Genomic DNA, 16,192 nt, shown 5'->3' with positions numbered 1-16,192 from the left:
ATGAAAGAAAGCTGATCACACATGGTTTTCTGCTTATGACAGGACTGTGAGCTTAGCTCAGTTGTGTAACTGCGAACAAATCTCTAGACTCAGAATATGCTCAGAGGCACCCTTGTTCTTTCATTTTAATGGCATGTCTTTTGCACCTTGGAGCTGGTATTGGTAGATGATATTATTATTAACTATTAATATTATTTATATTCTGCCTTTATCCCAGACCAGGACTAAAGGCAGCTTACAGAAATTAAGACAAACTACAATAAAATACACAAGGCTAAAAACATTAAAAAGATAATCGCGAAAAAGTAATTAATAGAATTAAATTAAATTAATAGAATTAAAAACATATAAAAACAAATCTAGTAAAATACAGATAATAAAAAAGCACAGCACTTTCTGAAAGCCCTTTCCTTAAACAGTCAGTTCCCAGAGGTCTGTTGGAAGAAAATAGACTTTACCTGCGGGTGGAAGTTCAACAAGGGGAGATCCGGTTTTGCTTTAAAGAGGGAGTTTTACTTAATCTCATTTCCTCCCTAACAACAACAGACCAATAAATGGGTAAATAAATAAATTCACCCCTAGGGACTTGAGCAGGCAACAATTTTCAGCCACTATGGAGCAAAGGGATGGATTTTCCTCCCTTTTTAGACCAGCTGTGCTGGAAATTTTTATGGTTTGGAGGTGGGACATTGGCCCAGGGTTTGTCAGGTCAGGAACATCCCAGACCCTGAGATTTCAGGGCCGAAATCTGAAACCAAGGTGTTGTCACAGGGGGCAGTGATGTCATGAGGGTGGGCCCTAGACACGGAGGTTACTTGGGACAGGGAAGCAGAGGAGGACAGACCCTACACTGTAATTTGCAGCCAGCTCCTGCCAGGCTGTAGCTTGCAAGCTGCATGCACAGTCCTCTTAATAATTTTGTTTATTATAATTAAAGGTCCTCTCACCCACCTGGAGATTCAAGCCCTCTGCCTGCCACCTGGAGGCAGCCAGGCCAATCTGGAGACTTCAGGTGATACCTGGCAACTGTGTGTGTGGGTGTACATGCTTTCTAACTGGCAAGCTCCATTAATGCTTCAGAGGGGAGGATAAGGAAGAATAAGGAAGTGAGGGGGGAGTGAATCACAGAGGAACGCAGTGGACTTACTTTGTTCTCGTCGAAGACGTTGAAGACGAATGTGGCAAACTTGGTTGGGTCCCCAAAGGGGAAGAACTGCTTGTAGATCTTTTGGAACCCAGCAGCATCCAGCTGCCCACTGGGGCAGTCCTTGATGAAGCCTTTGTACCTGCGCAAAGAAGAAAGGGGAGGGGGAAACAGCTTGAAGCATATCACCAAAGTGCCTCACAGTATTGACAAGGCACTACAGATTCTGTTCAAGGTAGCTCTGATGATACATCCTTGAGCAAGGCAGAAAGCAAGGGACACTGGGTTATATCCAACTTGTTCTTCTCAAGAGTATACCCACTGAAATTAATGAGCCAATACCTTTGGCTGGTCTACTCTGAGTAAGACTGGCACTGGGTGCTACTACCCATGGGATCCAGCTCCCAGGAAATCTCAGGTTATACCTTTCCAGAGTTTATTTTGCCAGCGGCACTTGGCGGCCATTTTCCTTTCCCAGAATGCCCTTGGCTAATGTGTGGCTTGAGGGCATTCCTGGGGGGAGGGGAATGGCGGCCACCAGAAGGGGCACTTTTCTCCTCCCCCACACAATGTCCAGGACATACTGGGGAATGAAAATGTCTCCCTTGTCTAACATTAATGCATTAGCAGAGGAGCCTGCTGGATCAGTTAAGAAACCCTGAGAGTGAAGGCAGCATAACAGCTCAAAAGACTGAGCTAAAGTCAGCCATGAGTTCATTTCTTGCCTCTGCCATGAGTTGACTAACTTGGTCTTAATCAAGTCCCTCCCTTAGCCTTACCCCCAACGTAGAGGAGAAGAAGATAAGAAGACCCCTGAGGCAGGATCATGACAACGGGCCTGCGCCTACTTGATGTTAGTATTTGTAATATAATTTCATTGGGAATATATTTCACAAAGAACAGATGGTATTGGGGAAAGGATGTGGCAGTAGGCAATTGGCAGTTGAGAATTGGTAGTTGGCAATTGGCAGTTGAGAATTGGCAGTTGAGAATAGGCAGTTGGCAGTTGGTTGGTTATTTTTGTTAGTTCTATATTGACTGTGAAGGTGAGAGGTGTGGGGACTTCATGCAGAAGCTGCCTGGAGGAGTTTGGAAATAATACTTGTTGTTCAAATGTTACTAACCTGACAAGTAAAAAGATTTATACTCAACTATTTATGTAAAAGTGGGTGGGTGGGTGGGTGTATCACACCGGCCTCCTGTTCTCACAGTGGCCAACAAGATGCCCCAGTGAAAAAGAAGAAGAAGAGTTTGGATTTGCTATCCCGTTTTATCACTACCCGAAGGAGTCTCAAAGCGGCTAACAATCTCCTTTCCCTTCCTCCCCCACAACAAACATTCTGTGAGGTAAGTGAGGCTGAGAGACTTCAAAGAAGTGTGACTAGCCCAAGGTCACCCAGCAGCTGTATGTGGAGGAGCAGAGACTCAAACCCGGTTCACCAGATTACGAGTCCACCGCTCTTGTAAACAGGACCTAAGCACAGGAGCCCTCTCCCCTCCAGTGGCTCCTGTGGTGTTCAGAAACATTGCTGCCTCTAACCATGGAGGAAGAGTTCAGCCATTGTGGCTAATAGCCTTGGATATCCCTCTCTTCCATAAATTTGTCTGATCTTTTAAAGCCATCTAGCTAGGTTGGTGGCCATCACTGCCTCCCGTGTTCCAGCTGGCCAAGCTGGCCTGATCCAGCAATGTGGTCTCATTTTGCACCCCCTTCATTCCACTATGCTGCAGCCAATGGCCCATCTAGTCCAGCATCCAGATCTCACAGGGGCTAACCAGATAGCCCAATGGGTCATAAGCAGGATCAGAGCACAGAGTTCCCTCCTGTGGTTTCCCACATCCAAAGGGAGGCAAAACACAGTGGAAATCCATCTTACTCCCTTGAGTCTGTGGTGGGAGCAACAGGAACAAATGGCCAAAATATTTACTAACCAGCACCCTGTTCCCCCAGCTGTTATTTCTGACTTAGGTAACACAGCAGCAGGAGTTATAATAATATTTACAGGAAAAGGGACCTTGATGGATGCGGCAGCTGTCACTGTGGGATTCTGGATTACCTTTCCTATGCACGCATGAGGCTTATGGGTAGGCTGGCTTGATCAAAGCATGCCATTTGAAGGTTGAGGGTTTGTTTGTTTTTTAAATAGGTAGCTCTTCTCCATATAAGCCCACTTGCAGGGGGGAAAGACTGGCTGGTACACCTCTCCTCTGACTGGCTTGAGAAGGCGCCTGATCCTCCCTACATGATTACAGGAGGTTTGGAATCCCAGGGGTGATTTCACTATTCCCCTATACAGTCATACCTCATATTACGTTTGCTTCAAGTTGAGCGTTTTCAGGTTGTGTCCCGCAGCGACCCAAAAGTACCGGAAAGGGTTATTTCCGGGTTTCACCGCTTGCACATGCACAGACACGCAAAATGACGTCACATGCGTGCGCAGAAGTGGCGAATCGTGACCCACAGATGCGCAGACGCTGGTTGCGTTCTGCTCATGTTATGAACTGGCCTCCGGAACGGATCCCATTCGCAACCAGAGGTACCACTGTATTGTACGGGATCATCATTCATATCATGATTCGGTGACATGACAGAAGTTTATAAAGTTATGCCTGGTGTGAAGAAAGAGGGTAGCGAAAAGTTTTTTCTCTCATAATACTAGAACTCACGGGCATTCAATGAAGCTAAATGTTGAATGCTTCAGAGTGGATGAAAGAAAGGACATATTCATGCAGTGCAAATGTACACTATGGAACTCGCTGCCACTTGAGGCAGTGATGGCCACCACCTTGGATGACTTTAAAGAGGACTGGACAAATTCACGCAGGAGAGGGCTATCAATGGCTTCAAGCCATGATGGCTGTGCTCTGCCCCCATGGTTGGAGGGAACAACGCTTCTGAATATCACTTGCCGGGAATTACAAGTGGGGAGCGCTCCTATTGCACTCAAGTCCAGCCTTCAGGCTTTGCACAGGCATCTGGTTTAATCACTTTGAGAACAGAATGCTAGACTAGATGAGCCAATGGGAGCAGCCTTCCAAGGTTTCAGGCAGGGGACATTCCCAGCCTTACGTGGAGATGCTGGGAATTGAATCCTCTTTTAACACCATTCAAGCTGGTGTCAATCACTGCCTACTACTCATCAAAAGGCAAAAGAAAAGAAAAGGTCTCTGCCCCAAGGAACAAGCTATCTAGATTTCATCAGTGGGAAGACCGGGGAGAGAATGCAGGGTGCTCTGCCCACCTGCCAAGATGGCCCATGGGGAAGGTTCCCTCCCCCCCCCCCCCGTGTGTGGGAGGTCTCTTTCTCAAAAGACACCTTAAGATACAACAAAGGGCTAAAGCAAAGAGTGAATCCATATCCCTTTTCTTATAGACACTGTAAGATGAGGAGAGAGAGACCATTCAACCCCGGCCCCCAAAACTCTGCTCTGAAAGAGCAATCCAAGATAAGCCACAGGGAGCCCTTGTGCTTGGGGCACCCAGGGAAATCTGGGCTGATCAGGTCAGAGATCAGGTGCTTTCCGTGAAACCAATCCCTCTGACACACCTCAGGCACACAAAAGGAACAGCTGATGATACATTTGCAAGGGCTGCCTTCTGTTGGTGAAGGCAAGGTGAGGGTGACCTGGTTTCAGACCCTGCTCTCCACTTTAATCTATTCCCTGAAATTATCTCAACAGCAAAACCTCATCATCTTCCACCTCCAAGAGCATTTAGCCAGATTTTCAGCAAACAAAGAGAGGCCAGCACCACCTATACCCCCCCCATATATATATATATATATATATATATATATATATATATATATTATTGAATTTGAATATTACATCACAAAATTAAAAAGGAAAATTTTTGATCGTTTTCAGCAGCACAGCTGATCCAGGAGGTGGTACAGTCCTAATATTGACAGAATGGACTGCACCACCACAGATGGTAGGTGGGGAGAAATATCATTTTCAAATATTTATCCATGCTGATTAACATTTAGAAAAGGCATCGCCCCACAAATAGAAAAAGCGCTAGCTAGAATCCTTCTATCTTGCTCTGCTACTTTTCTTCTGGCAGGGAGCTTGCTTACTTATTCGTTTGTTCCTTTCTTGCATGTATATCCCTTCTTTTTCTCCATGGATGTTAAGGTGGCTTACATGGTTCTGCCCAGTGTTGATCATTCTAAGAAAAGGTATTCCCCTCTCAAAGGACAGGTGAATACAAGAAACGAAAGAAAAACTCTATTTGGAAAAGGCATTACTCCATGAGAGAGAAATGCCCCTTCTGAGATCAAGGCTGAGGAACCACATTTAAATATTGTTGGACTCCAACTCTCATCCAGCACCAGCCAACATGTCCAAAAGATAAGGATATGAGTAGTCCAGCAACATCTAGATGGCCACAGGTCTCCCAAGTCTGCCTGAGGTACTGGCATAAAGTTGGCATGGTTGTGCTACTCAGTGTGGTTAACAAACCCACTTCAAACAATGGTTTCCCATTTCGGTTCAACCATTCAGATGCACCACTGAGACTGCAGCTACGCTCTACATTGCATCTACAGAGCACTGCACCATCGGAGTCCTCCTTCAGTTCACAATGGTCACGCTATCAGACTACCTCACAAGGTGAGAGATGGCCCAAGAGAAAGCTCTTTTCTACTTGATTTAATTTAACACATTACCTATAAGAGAATGTCAGATTCTTTCCCACACACTCCCTTTTTCAGTTGCATGAAACAAAATTGAGGTGGGGATTACTCCCTCTCTGGATACCATGGGCATAGCCAAGGGGGGGCATAGCAAACTGAGGTTCTGCTCCCTCAACAAAAGACTGCCCCCTCAACAAAAGGCCTCCCCCCCTAACAAAAATCTTGGCTACTCCCATGCTGGATGCTGTTTAGTTTAACACTAGTTGAATTCCCCACCTTTACAGGCTGTTCTGAAGGGGAATTAATCCTTCCTTCCCCAAACCAAGCTGTGCGGGAACCATCTCCTTCCCACGTGCCAAGATAAAATGGGAATAAACAAGGAACAGGAAGGGGGGGGAACACAGAGAGAAATAGCAGATGGGGGTGGAGAAGTGGGGAGGGGGTGAGATTAGGGGAGCATTATGCAACAGGGCCACCTGAATCTGTCAAGTATCAAACTGAGCGGCAAGGAAAGGGGGGGCTGCGTGTGCTAAGATGAAACTGATCAGGAAATATGACAGGGAAAGAGGCAGCATCTTCTTTCCCTCATTGCTGTCCATGACGCAGCAGGAATCAGAAATGGGGCGGTGATGCATTTGAGGGCTGTTGGAACAAAGGAGAAATGGGGAGGGTGGCCACCTTTGTGGGAGTTTGCAGAGGGGGTAGCACGAAATCAGGAACACAGGAAGATGCCTTAGAATCACAGAACTGTAGAGTTGGAAGAGACCCCGAGGGCCAACCCACTGCAGTGCAGGAATATGCTGCTGTCCTATATGGTGATCGAACCTGAAACATTGGCATTATCAGCACCACGCTCTAACCAACTGACCAAAGAACATTAAGATGATCCCACCTAGTCCAGCATCCTGTTCTCACAGTGGCCACCCACATGCCTGCTGGAAACCCACAAATAGGACCCGAGCACAAGTGCATCATCCCCTCTTGCCATTTTCAGGAACTGGAGGAGGAGATGGTTATTGATAGCTACTAGCCACAATGGCTATGCTCTGCCTCCATGGTCAGAGCCAGAGCATAGCCATCGTGGCTAGCAGCCATCAATAGTCCTCTCCTCCTGCATGAATTTGTCAAATCATCTGTTAAAGCCATTGAAGTTGGTGGCCATCACTGCCTTCTGTGGGAGGGAGTTCCACAGTGTAACAATGAAGTTAATCATTATTGTTCATTTATTATTATTATTATTATTATCAGCAGTAGTAGTAGTAGTAGTAGTAAAATCCTGCCTTTCTCTTGAGACGGGATTCAAGGCAGCATCCAATATTTAAAAAACAACCTTATATAATGCAAAGTAATAAAAAGAAACTAGTTAATAACAATAGTTAAAATACATGCAAACACATTTAGAGCCAGCCTTTCAAATCCAGTGATCAGCATCACCTGCACCTTAGTTGGTCTCAACAGGAAGGTCTTAGCCTGCAGGCAGAAGGAAAGCAAAGAGGGAGCCAGTCCAACATCTCTTGGGAGAAAATCCCACAATATGGGAGCCACCACAGAAAAGTCTCTCTCTTTCTCTTGTGTCACCATAAACCATGCTTCTGATGGGACCAAGAGAAGGTGCTCACCCGAGGATCTGAGTACATTGGGTGGGTTTGTAGAAGGAGATACAATCTTTCAGGTAAGCCTGGGCCCAAGCCATATCAATCATGTGCTGAGCATGAGTGAAGCACAAAAGCTCCAAATCGAAGAGCTCTCCTGCCCCCATACAAGTTCACCTCCCATCCGCCAAACCATTCCCTGGAAGGAAACTGAGAAAGGAATAGAATGGAACATCCATGCCCAGCCATTTAACGCTTAGCCAGCTGATTAACTATAGGGGGCGGGAGAGTTGTGGGCGGAATTTTTCATTTCATTTCAGGCGGATGCTGTTCTCCTTACCAGGAAGAACGAACTAAGTGTTTATTCTTCTGTGACTAACAGTGCAATTTGTTGTTCAATCTGGAACAAGCCAGGCCTGCTAGCTGGCCACACTCAACTGCAAATAAGTGAGCATGTTTGCATCAGTAGAGGGAATGCGCAGAAATGTTTCTGCGATGTGCTATGTGCTAAGAAAGGAATCTCTGTACAGACTAAGGGTGCCTCTTCTCTCAATTTCCTGGAGCAGTTATTGATAAGAGTGTGCAGTGATGGCCATCCATGTGAATGGCTTTAAAAGAGGATTAGGTCAATTCATGGAAGAGAATATCAATCGCTACTAGCCACAATAGTGATGTTCTTTCTCCCACCATTGGAAGCAGCATGTCTCTGAATACCCGTTTCTGGGAATCTGTGCACCCAGGTCCTACAAGTGGGGCATCTGATTGGCCACTGTGAGCTGAGTGGACCCCAATGGACTGATTTAGTAGAAGGAAGGATAGAAGGAAGGGTCTTTGCACCTTTTGATCATGCCTAGTAGTTATTGATAGCCTCATCCTCCATTTTTTGCCTAAATGCTTTTCAAAGCTGCCCAAGTTAGTGGCCATTCCCAGTCCAGTAGGAACAAATGTCCATCATTTTAATTATGCCCTATGAGTGAATGTGCTATTAGGTCTGTCCTGGATCATTGACCATGTTCTCCCTCCACAGCCTGATGCAGTAATGCTTTTGAATACCATTACTGGAAACTGCTGGAGGGGAGAATGCTCTTGTGCTCAGGCTCTGCTTAAAGGTCTCCCATTGAGGCATCTGGTTGACCACTGTGAAAACAGGATTCTGAACTAGATGGGCCTTTGCTCTGATCCCGCAGGGATCTTCTTAGCCATGGTAGCTAAGTTTCTCTGTTCAAATGCAGTCTATCTCTGCATACCAGTTGTTGGGGAGCAACAACTATTGTGCTCGGGTCCTGCTTGTGGACTTCCTATTGCAGCATCTCGCTGGCCAATGTGAGAACAGGAGGCTGGACTAGATTGCCATTGGCCTGATCCAGCAGGCTCTTCTTTTGTCCTACCTCCACTGTTGGAGACAGTACAGTATACCCCTGAAAACCAGTTAACATACATCACAAGGTACTGTTTGTGGGCTTCCCATCAGGGCATCTGGTTGGCCACTGTGGGAACAGGAAGTGCCACTGGTTTGATCCAGTTGGGCTCTTCTTAGTTGCAGTTGCCATTTTCATGCATGTTCACCCAGTTTGGAGAGGTTCCTTTGGAGCTCTCTGCAATCATCTCCTTCTATCCTTATGGTGCTGAATAATTTGATGTCTTCTGTAAACTTGGTAAAGCTATAGCTCTGTCAGTGTTTTCAAATTCTGATATTTTGGTGTGGATGGCAATTTATAGAATTGTTGCTGTTTTATTAATTTAAAACATGTTTTACCCTGCTATTCAGCAGGGAAGTCTCCCCAGGCAGCTTAGAAGTAAAAAGTCTCTATGTATATGTGTAGGTAGGTAGATAGATAGATAGATAGATAGATAGATAGATAGATAAATAGATATGATAGAATATAAAGATAGAGAAAGAGATAGGGGTGTGGGTGTGGGTGGGTGTGTGCTTACCCCGTTAGCTATCTAAAAGACATCACAGAAAAGAAAAAAGGAGGGGGAGAAGCAAACTCAGGCAGCAGCTCTTAAGTTAATGAAAATTCCTATAGAGAACTGGCTATGATGGAAACAGATTGAGGGTTTCCAGGGTTTCAGGCAAGGGATGTCCCCAGCCCTACCTGGAAATGCTTGGAATTGAATATTCTGCTCTTAAGCTGCATTTGCGTTCCAGGCTGTAAACAGTGGTGCCTGTCTTGCCCTGATAACAGCTGGACGCCTTCCAAAAAAAAACTACAGAGGTTTGGGGAAGGAGCCAGCCTTTCTAGACTGTATGTATGCCCTGGAGGAAAGGCACCATTGATTGCACAGCACAGCCATTTTTATTATTTTTTTAAGCGTTATCTACAAGATGAAAATATAATGAGAAGGTTTTGCAAATCAGATACATGCAGGGTTTAATTCAAGCAGGGTGGGGGGGAATGGGAGCTTGTGCAATCCTAGCAAAGAAAAGAGAGCCTCTGAGGGAGTGCAGAGCATTTTTCCACCATAAATGTAGCACATAGCAGCCCTTGTTTCTTGAGCTACATCAAGTTTCTCACTGTAAATGGAATTTCTGCACCCTAACTTCTGCCAAAAGACTGATATTGATTTATTGGAAAGATAAAACCATGGCCCGCTTTAAACAACTGATAGAAGATATGACAACACTCGCAATATACGAACAGATTGCATTTAGATGTAGACTGTGCATGAATAAATAAAATGATATTTGTAATGCAGTTATAAAAATGCACATGTAAAAACTGTAATATATTGTTAGTAATTTTTCATTAGTTGGAATAACTATATTGCTTACATAATTATATCTATCACAATTTCAATTTTTTTGCTTTTTCTTTAATTTTTGTTTTTGTTTTCTTCTTTTCCTTTTATTCTATTCTATTCTATTCTCTAACTGAAAGTTTTCAATAAATAATAATAATAGTCTCTCACTGCATTTGGTTTCTGACTATACATTAGGCAGAACTGTCAGATAGTGAGAGCTGTTTGACAGAAGGTAATGGAATCTCCTTTACTGGAAGTTTTTAAACAAATGTTGGAAGGCCATCTGTCAGGAAATCTTTAGGTGAAATTTCTGCATTGTAGGGGGGTGGACTTGATGACCTTTGGGAACATTTCCAGCTCTCCAGTTCTATGGTTCCGTTTCTTTACAACTAACACAGCGGGAGTCAGAGGCAAAATAATTGGAGCAATGAATGTAAAATAATTACCTTTGTATAGTTGGCTAATTGTTGTTGTTGTTGTTGTTGTTTCTCTCTCTCTCTCTCTCTCTCTCTCTCTCTCTCTCTCTCTCACACACACACACACACACACACACACACACACACAACAAACAGTGTCTATAATATCCCCCCAGGCAAGCAAGAAGCACTATCAGAGTTCAATGACACATTCCAGCCAGGCAAAAGCACTCAGGGTGCAAAGCTGAGTCAATGAGGGGTGTGGCTGGAAAGTGGGTGTGGCCTGAGAAGAAGGGGGAATGGCTTAGGGAGAGTTCCAAGGGCCAGAGAGAGGGGTCTGGAGGACCGCATTTGGCCCCCAAGCTTTAAGTTCCTCACCCCTGCTTTGTTCCTCTGTCCAGTCAAGATTTCATTCCTCCCAAATTATCAGGCCTACAGATGCTACATTCCATTCCAGAAATTGCATCCCACAAATGAGACAAGAAATTATAGAGACCATCAGGCAAGCATATAACATGCACACCTGTGCAATGGTAGCAGCAGACTCCCCATTTCGCTTTTTTCGTGCTCACGAACACAAATGTGCATGCTTGTGAACTCACAAGACTCCAGAATAGCTCTGAGTACTCACCACTGCTGGACCTCCTTCTCCGTAACTGGAAAAAGAACAGAGAAAGAGAGAGTGTGTTTACTGGTCACTCAAAGAAAACTGCAGTTTTGAGTTCTCAGTTCTCACTACCTAAATGTTTTAATCTAGTTCAGACATTCTGACTCACCGCTTTAAACTTGATTCAAGCACAGTACCATTGTTTATCAGCAACTGAAGCCTTGCTCACACTTTATGGTACAAGCTGCCTCTGCACACATACAAGTGTTTGTGTGAAAGAGTGCCCACTTGTTGATTTGCACAGCTCAACTGCCTGGGTACACAGGCACATGGACCCTACACTCCACTGAATGTTACATGTGAATAAAGTGAGCATCTCAAATGTTTGTGAACACAAATTAGTCACTCATTGAATGTAACCACCAATTTGAACGTTCTGCCAGTGCTGCTGTTGCTTCTTCTAATGTTGAAGGCAAGCAGTGAGTGTCAAGAGCTCCGGAGCAAAAGAACAGTGGGAGATATCAGCAACACATCTTTACAACAGCAATAAAATCTAAGAGGCAACCCCTCCCCCCAATATAATAAAACTAATGAGGATAATGCTCAGCAGCCAAATAACGTTGAATGTCATTTAGAAAAGAAAAACAAGACGGGTTGGGTCAGAACGAAATGGAGTAATGTGGAAGAGGCTGTGACTGGCTGGCTAGCAGGCTAGAGATTTTATTAAAGCTTTTCCATAATGCAATAAAATAAAAAACTAATCTAACTAAAAACAAAGAGAAAAGAAAACATCAAAGGAAAACAAGAAAAGAAAGAAAAGAGAAGTAGAGAAGAAAAGTAAAAAGGACTTTTTATTTTCTGACTGTCAGTTACGTAAAAGAAATTATTCAAAATATTGACTCCAGAGTGACACCCACCTGATCTCCTTTCTGTTACACAATATTTTCCCAATCTTCTGACCCAAATAGACCAAAAGTCCAAAAGGGATTATCTAATTATTATTAATAATAATATTAAATGTCAGCAATAGTTTTTCTCTAATTTATAATATTAACCTTGTCTCCTGTAACCTCAACATTCCTCCATATATTAAATAATAAGTATTTGTCCACACAAGAGTCTCTCCACTGTGATCATATATGAAAACAATATTTCATATTTTTTTTTACTCATTAGTTCGCACCCAGTTTCACATCATCTGTTCCTATTGACTGTTATAACTCCTGTGGTTTTCTATTTTGATTTTGAAAAAAATATTGCTTCTATTTACTCTTTACAGCCATTCCTATTCCAAGGAAAAGGGCTAGAGGTTTGATAGCTTTTTTCTCTAACTTCAAACTGCATACAGAGTCCTTTCTCTCTCTCAACTCTATTTCTGCCAGCTCAGGATGTCTCTTAATCCCATCTCTTAAGCTTAGGACCCTCGTACCTACGGAGGACCTTAAGGTTCATAAATAGCAACACCCTAGTGGTCCCGGGCCCTAAGGAAGTTAGATTAGCTTCAACCAGAACCAGGGCCTTTTCAACACTGGCTCTGGCTTGGTGGAACACTTTGTCTCATGAGACCAGGGCCCTGCAGGATCTGATTTCTTTCCGCAGGGCCTGTAAGACAGAGTTGTTCCACCTGGCCTTGGGCTTGGAGCCAATTTGATTCCCTCCCCCTCTTTCTTTTTCCTTTCTCCTCCTGTGATGAGGCTGCATTTTAATGTTTCAATATTTTAATGTTGTATTTTAATCTTGCTTTTAAGTTGTATTCATTCAACATGTTTTTATAATTGCTTGTTAGCCACCCTGAGCCTGGCCTTGGCTGGGGAGGGCGGGGTATAAATAAAAATTATTATTATTATTATTATTATTATTATTATTATTATTATTATTAATCTGTCCACCCATACCTTCATTCCACTCCTCCACAACTTTGCTATTTGGATGTTTCATTCCTCTAATCACCTTTGTGAAGGATGTCTCAATTTCACCATCTTTTGCTTCCAACTCTACCATTTCACCCTCCTTTTCTGGCAATCCTTCTGTGTTCTCTTTAATTCCACTTTCCATTTCATCCTTCTCTGGTTTGCTTTCATTCACAATTTCATCAATCTTAGAGCTCTAATCTCTTTTATTTGTTCATCAGACAATTGCTGAAGAATGCCAACAGTCAATGGAATGTCCAACAATGTATTTGCCGTATGGAATATTCTTTATCTTATCAACAATTCAGTATCCATCTTAAAATCTTCACAGTCTCCACCTTAATAACTTCAATCTCCACCTTAAGATCTTCACAGCATTTTCTCTTAGGAAACCACATTCCTTTCTCACACATGAAATGTGAGGTAGAAAAAATACTTTTGATTTAAAGGCAGCACTTTCATCGGGAAAACAGATCATCATCATCATCACCATCTTAGCATTCAGAACTCTCCTGATCATTTAAAACTTTACTGGTTCAAACAATTAGAACATGCTTCTTGTTCTACCTTCAGTCTTTTAATTATCAACAGGACAGAGCCCCCAATAGCAGTTTAAATATAGAAAAGTCAAGGAGTATAGTACTAGGAATATAGATTGTTAGACCCTTTTACCTATAGTCCACTTGCAAACAGTGTGCCTCTCTTTCTACCCCTCTTGCAATGAACAGACCACACACTGTTAAATAAGTTTAAAATGCTTTACTTACAAAACCTTCGAAAGGTCAAATTCATGCATTTATCCAAGCAAGGAGAATAGAAGCAGAATACCCTTAGGTAGAAAATACAGAAAGATAGCTTCAAACATGTGCCGTGGGGGGTGGGGGTGGAGAGCTGCCGCCCTAGATCAAGTAAAACAATAGAAATGCTTAACTAACTGACCAATCACATTGGTTTTGCCCCCCCTAACAAAAATCCTGGCTATGCCCATGGCCTCATGTCTGCTTTCAAAGGAGAGGAGACAAAGCCACTGGGGCAGAGTGATTAGAGTGTTGGGCTAGGAAGTCAGGGTTCAAATCCCCACTTGGCTATGACGCTCACTAGGTGTGGTATTGGGTCACAGACATTGCCTCTCAGCCTATAACATACTTCACAGGGGTGGAAAGAGGATTAAATGAGGAGGGAGAGGACCATGTACACCACATTGAGCATCTTGGAGGAAAAAGTGGGACATAAATACAATAAATCATCAACACCATCAGAGAATTCTGCACTGGTTACAGTGGTACCTCAGGATAAGAACTTAATTCGTTCTGGAAGTCCGTTCTTAACCTGAAACTGTTCTTAACCTGAAGCACCACTTTAGCTAATGGGGCTTCCCGCTGCCGTCACACCGCCAGAGCATGATTTCTGTTCTCATCCTGAAGCAAAGTTCTTAACCCGAGGTACTATTTCTGGGTAAGCGGAGTCTGTAACCTGAAGCATCTGTAACCTGAAGCGTATGTATGTAACACGAGGTACCACTGTATATTGTGCCTCTGAGTTTAGGCACAGCGTACCTCTGTGGAAGGGATGATCCATTATTTGAGGAGATGTGGCCTGGATAAGTAGTGCAGCCTTGAGAAGGCCCTGAGGGCCAGTGAGAGAGGTCTTATAGGCCTCATTTGTCCTGCGGCTCCTCAGTTTTCTCTAGATAGATCAACGGTCTGTCTGGGTATAAACCAGCTTCCTACATTCAAGTTCATTTCTGACCTCCTTCTGCCCCTCCTGGTTCTTCCTGCTTCCTTCTAATCACCTCTTTATGGAGGCAATTGTACACTGGAACCTCAATGATGCCTTTATTACAGCTTCAGACCTGTAAAGTCTTCTCCCTGCACCTCATTAGCTCATTGCTGTCCTGACAGGCCTTGATGGAGCAAGTCCAACAAAGGTATCCGTGGCAGGAGGGGAGAGGCAGCCCAGAAATGTCTCAGAATAAACCCTGATGTTGAAAATGAATATATGGAATAGGATGCAATAGGTGGGCGGCTGTGCTCAGGGAAAGGAAAGCCAATAGAAAATTAGCTTCGGAATCTGCAAATGGCAGAGATGGGTGTTTTAGAGGATAGAGACCTGCCTTATTTTGAGTCAGACCAATGGTCCATTCAGTTCAGTATTGTCTACACTGACTGGCAGCAGATCTCTAGAGTTTCAGGCAGGGAGTCTTTCCAGCCTTACCTAGAGATGCTAGGATTGGACTTGGTAACTTCTGCATGAAAAGCAGGTGCTCTACCACTTAGCTAGCTGCAGCCCTTCTCCTAACAATAATTTCATGGTTCTGAAATAAAGGGCTGATTTAAATGGGAAGCTGCCTTATATCTAGTCAGACCATCCAGCTCAGTATTGTCTACACTGACAGTGGCTCTCAAGGGTATTAGGTGGGATTCTCTCCCAGCCCTGCTTAGAGATGCCAGGGACTGAACCTGGGACCTTCTGCAGGCAAAGCAGATATCCTATTGCTGAGCTAAAGCCCCTTCCCAAATGAACCCACTCTGGAGAGCTGCAGTGTGAACAACCCTGAGCTAGATGGCACAATGGTCTGATTCAGGATAAGGAACTTCCAATGTTTGTAACTGAAATCCCTTGCGGACCTCAAGGGGCGAATAAAGCTTATATTCTCCCCCCTTAAACACACACCTTGTTTTCAATCAGACATTACTGCTGATGATCAGAGACAAGATAACTGACACTGCATTCTCTTACAGAGAAGTGGCCTCAGTCCTGAATCTGAACATATCCATTCCAATAGGCAAACTCTCTCTCCTAGTCATTATTGCCTGTTTCACTTGCTGGAGCAAGGAGGGCACATCACCATTATTACCCTAACCCATGATCTCACTGTCCACACTGATTGGCAGTGAAACTGTGGAATTCCCTGCCGCAAGAAGCAGTGATGATGCAGTGGTTAGAGCACTGACTTCAATGGCTTTAAAAGAGGATTAGACAAATTTGTGGAGGATAAGACTATCTATGACAGTGGCTGAAATGTGCCCCTGAATACCAGTTGCTGGGACTCACAAGCAGACAGAAAGCTCCTGCTCTCATGTCCTGTTTGTGGGCTTCTCATAATGGGCACCCGTCCGGCCACTGTGAGAACACGATGCT

At 43.9% G+C, this 16,192-nt stretch overlaps 1 protein-coding gene and 1 long non-coding RNA gene across 6 annotated transcripts in view; one reads left to right on the top strand and one right to left on the bottom strand.

The window, feature by feature from the left end:
- NCS1 (neuronal calcium sensor 1) overlaps positions 1 to 16,192 on the bottom strand; it is a 57,928-nt gene that overhangs the window by 8,289 nt on the left and 33,447 nt on the right. For all 4 annotated transcript variants that reach the window (XM_083596623.1, XM_083596626.1, XM_083596625.1 and 1 more), the window contains 2 exons: positions 11,166 to 11,190; positions 1,148 to 1,286 (listed from right to left, as the gene is read on the bottom strand). In XM_083596623.1, the coding sequence (XP_083452749.1) occupies positions 1,148 to 1,286; positions 11,166 to 11,190 (164 nt within the window). The remainder of the gene's footprint in view (positions 1 to 1,147; positions 1,287 to 11,165; positions 11,191 to 16,192) is intronic.
- Positions 1,994 to 16,192, top strand: part of LOC310754575 — a 31,758-nt gene continuing 17,559 nt past the window's right edge. For both annotated transcript variants that reach the window (XR_014543879.1, XR_014543880.1), the window contains exons 1-2: positions 1,994 to 2,275; positions 14,953 to 15,068. This is a non-coding gene — a long non-coding RNA (uncharacterized lncRNA). The remainder of the gene's footprint in view (positions 2,276 to 14,952; positions 15,069 to 16,192) is intronic.

This window comes from Podarcis filfolensis, assembly GCF_964270895.1.
Source record: "Podarcis filfolensis genome assembly, chromosome: Z".
In the NCBI taxonomy this organism is placed as follows: domain Eukaryota; kingdom Metazoa; phylum Chordata; class Lepidosauria; order Squamata; family Lacertidae; genus Podarcis; species Podarcis filfolensis.
This window is presented reverse-complemented; position numbering and strand designations above follow the sequence as displayed.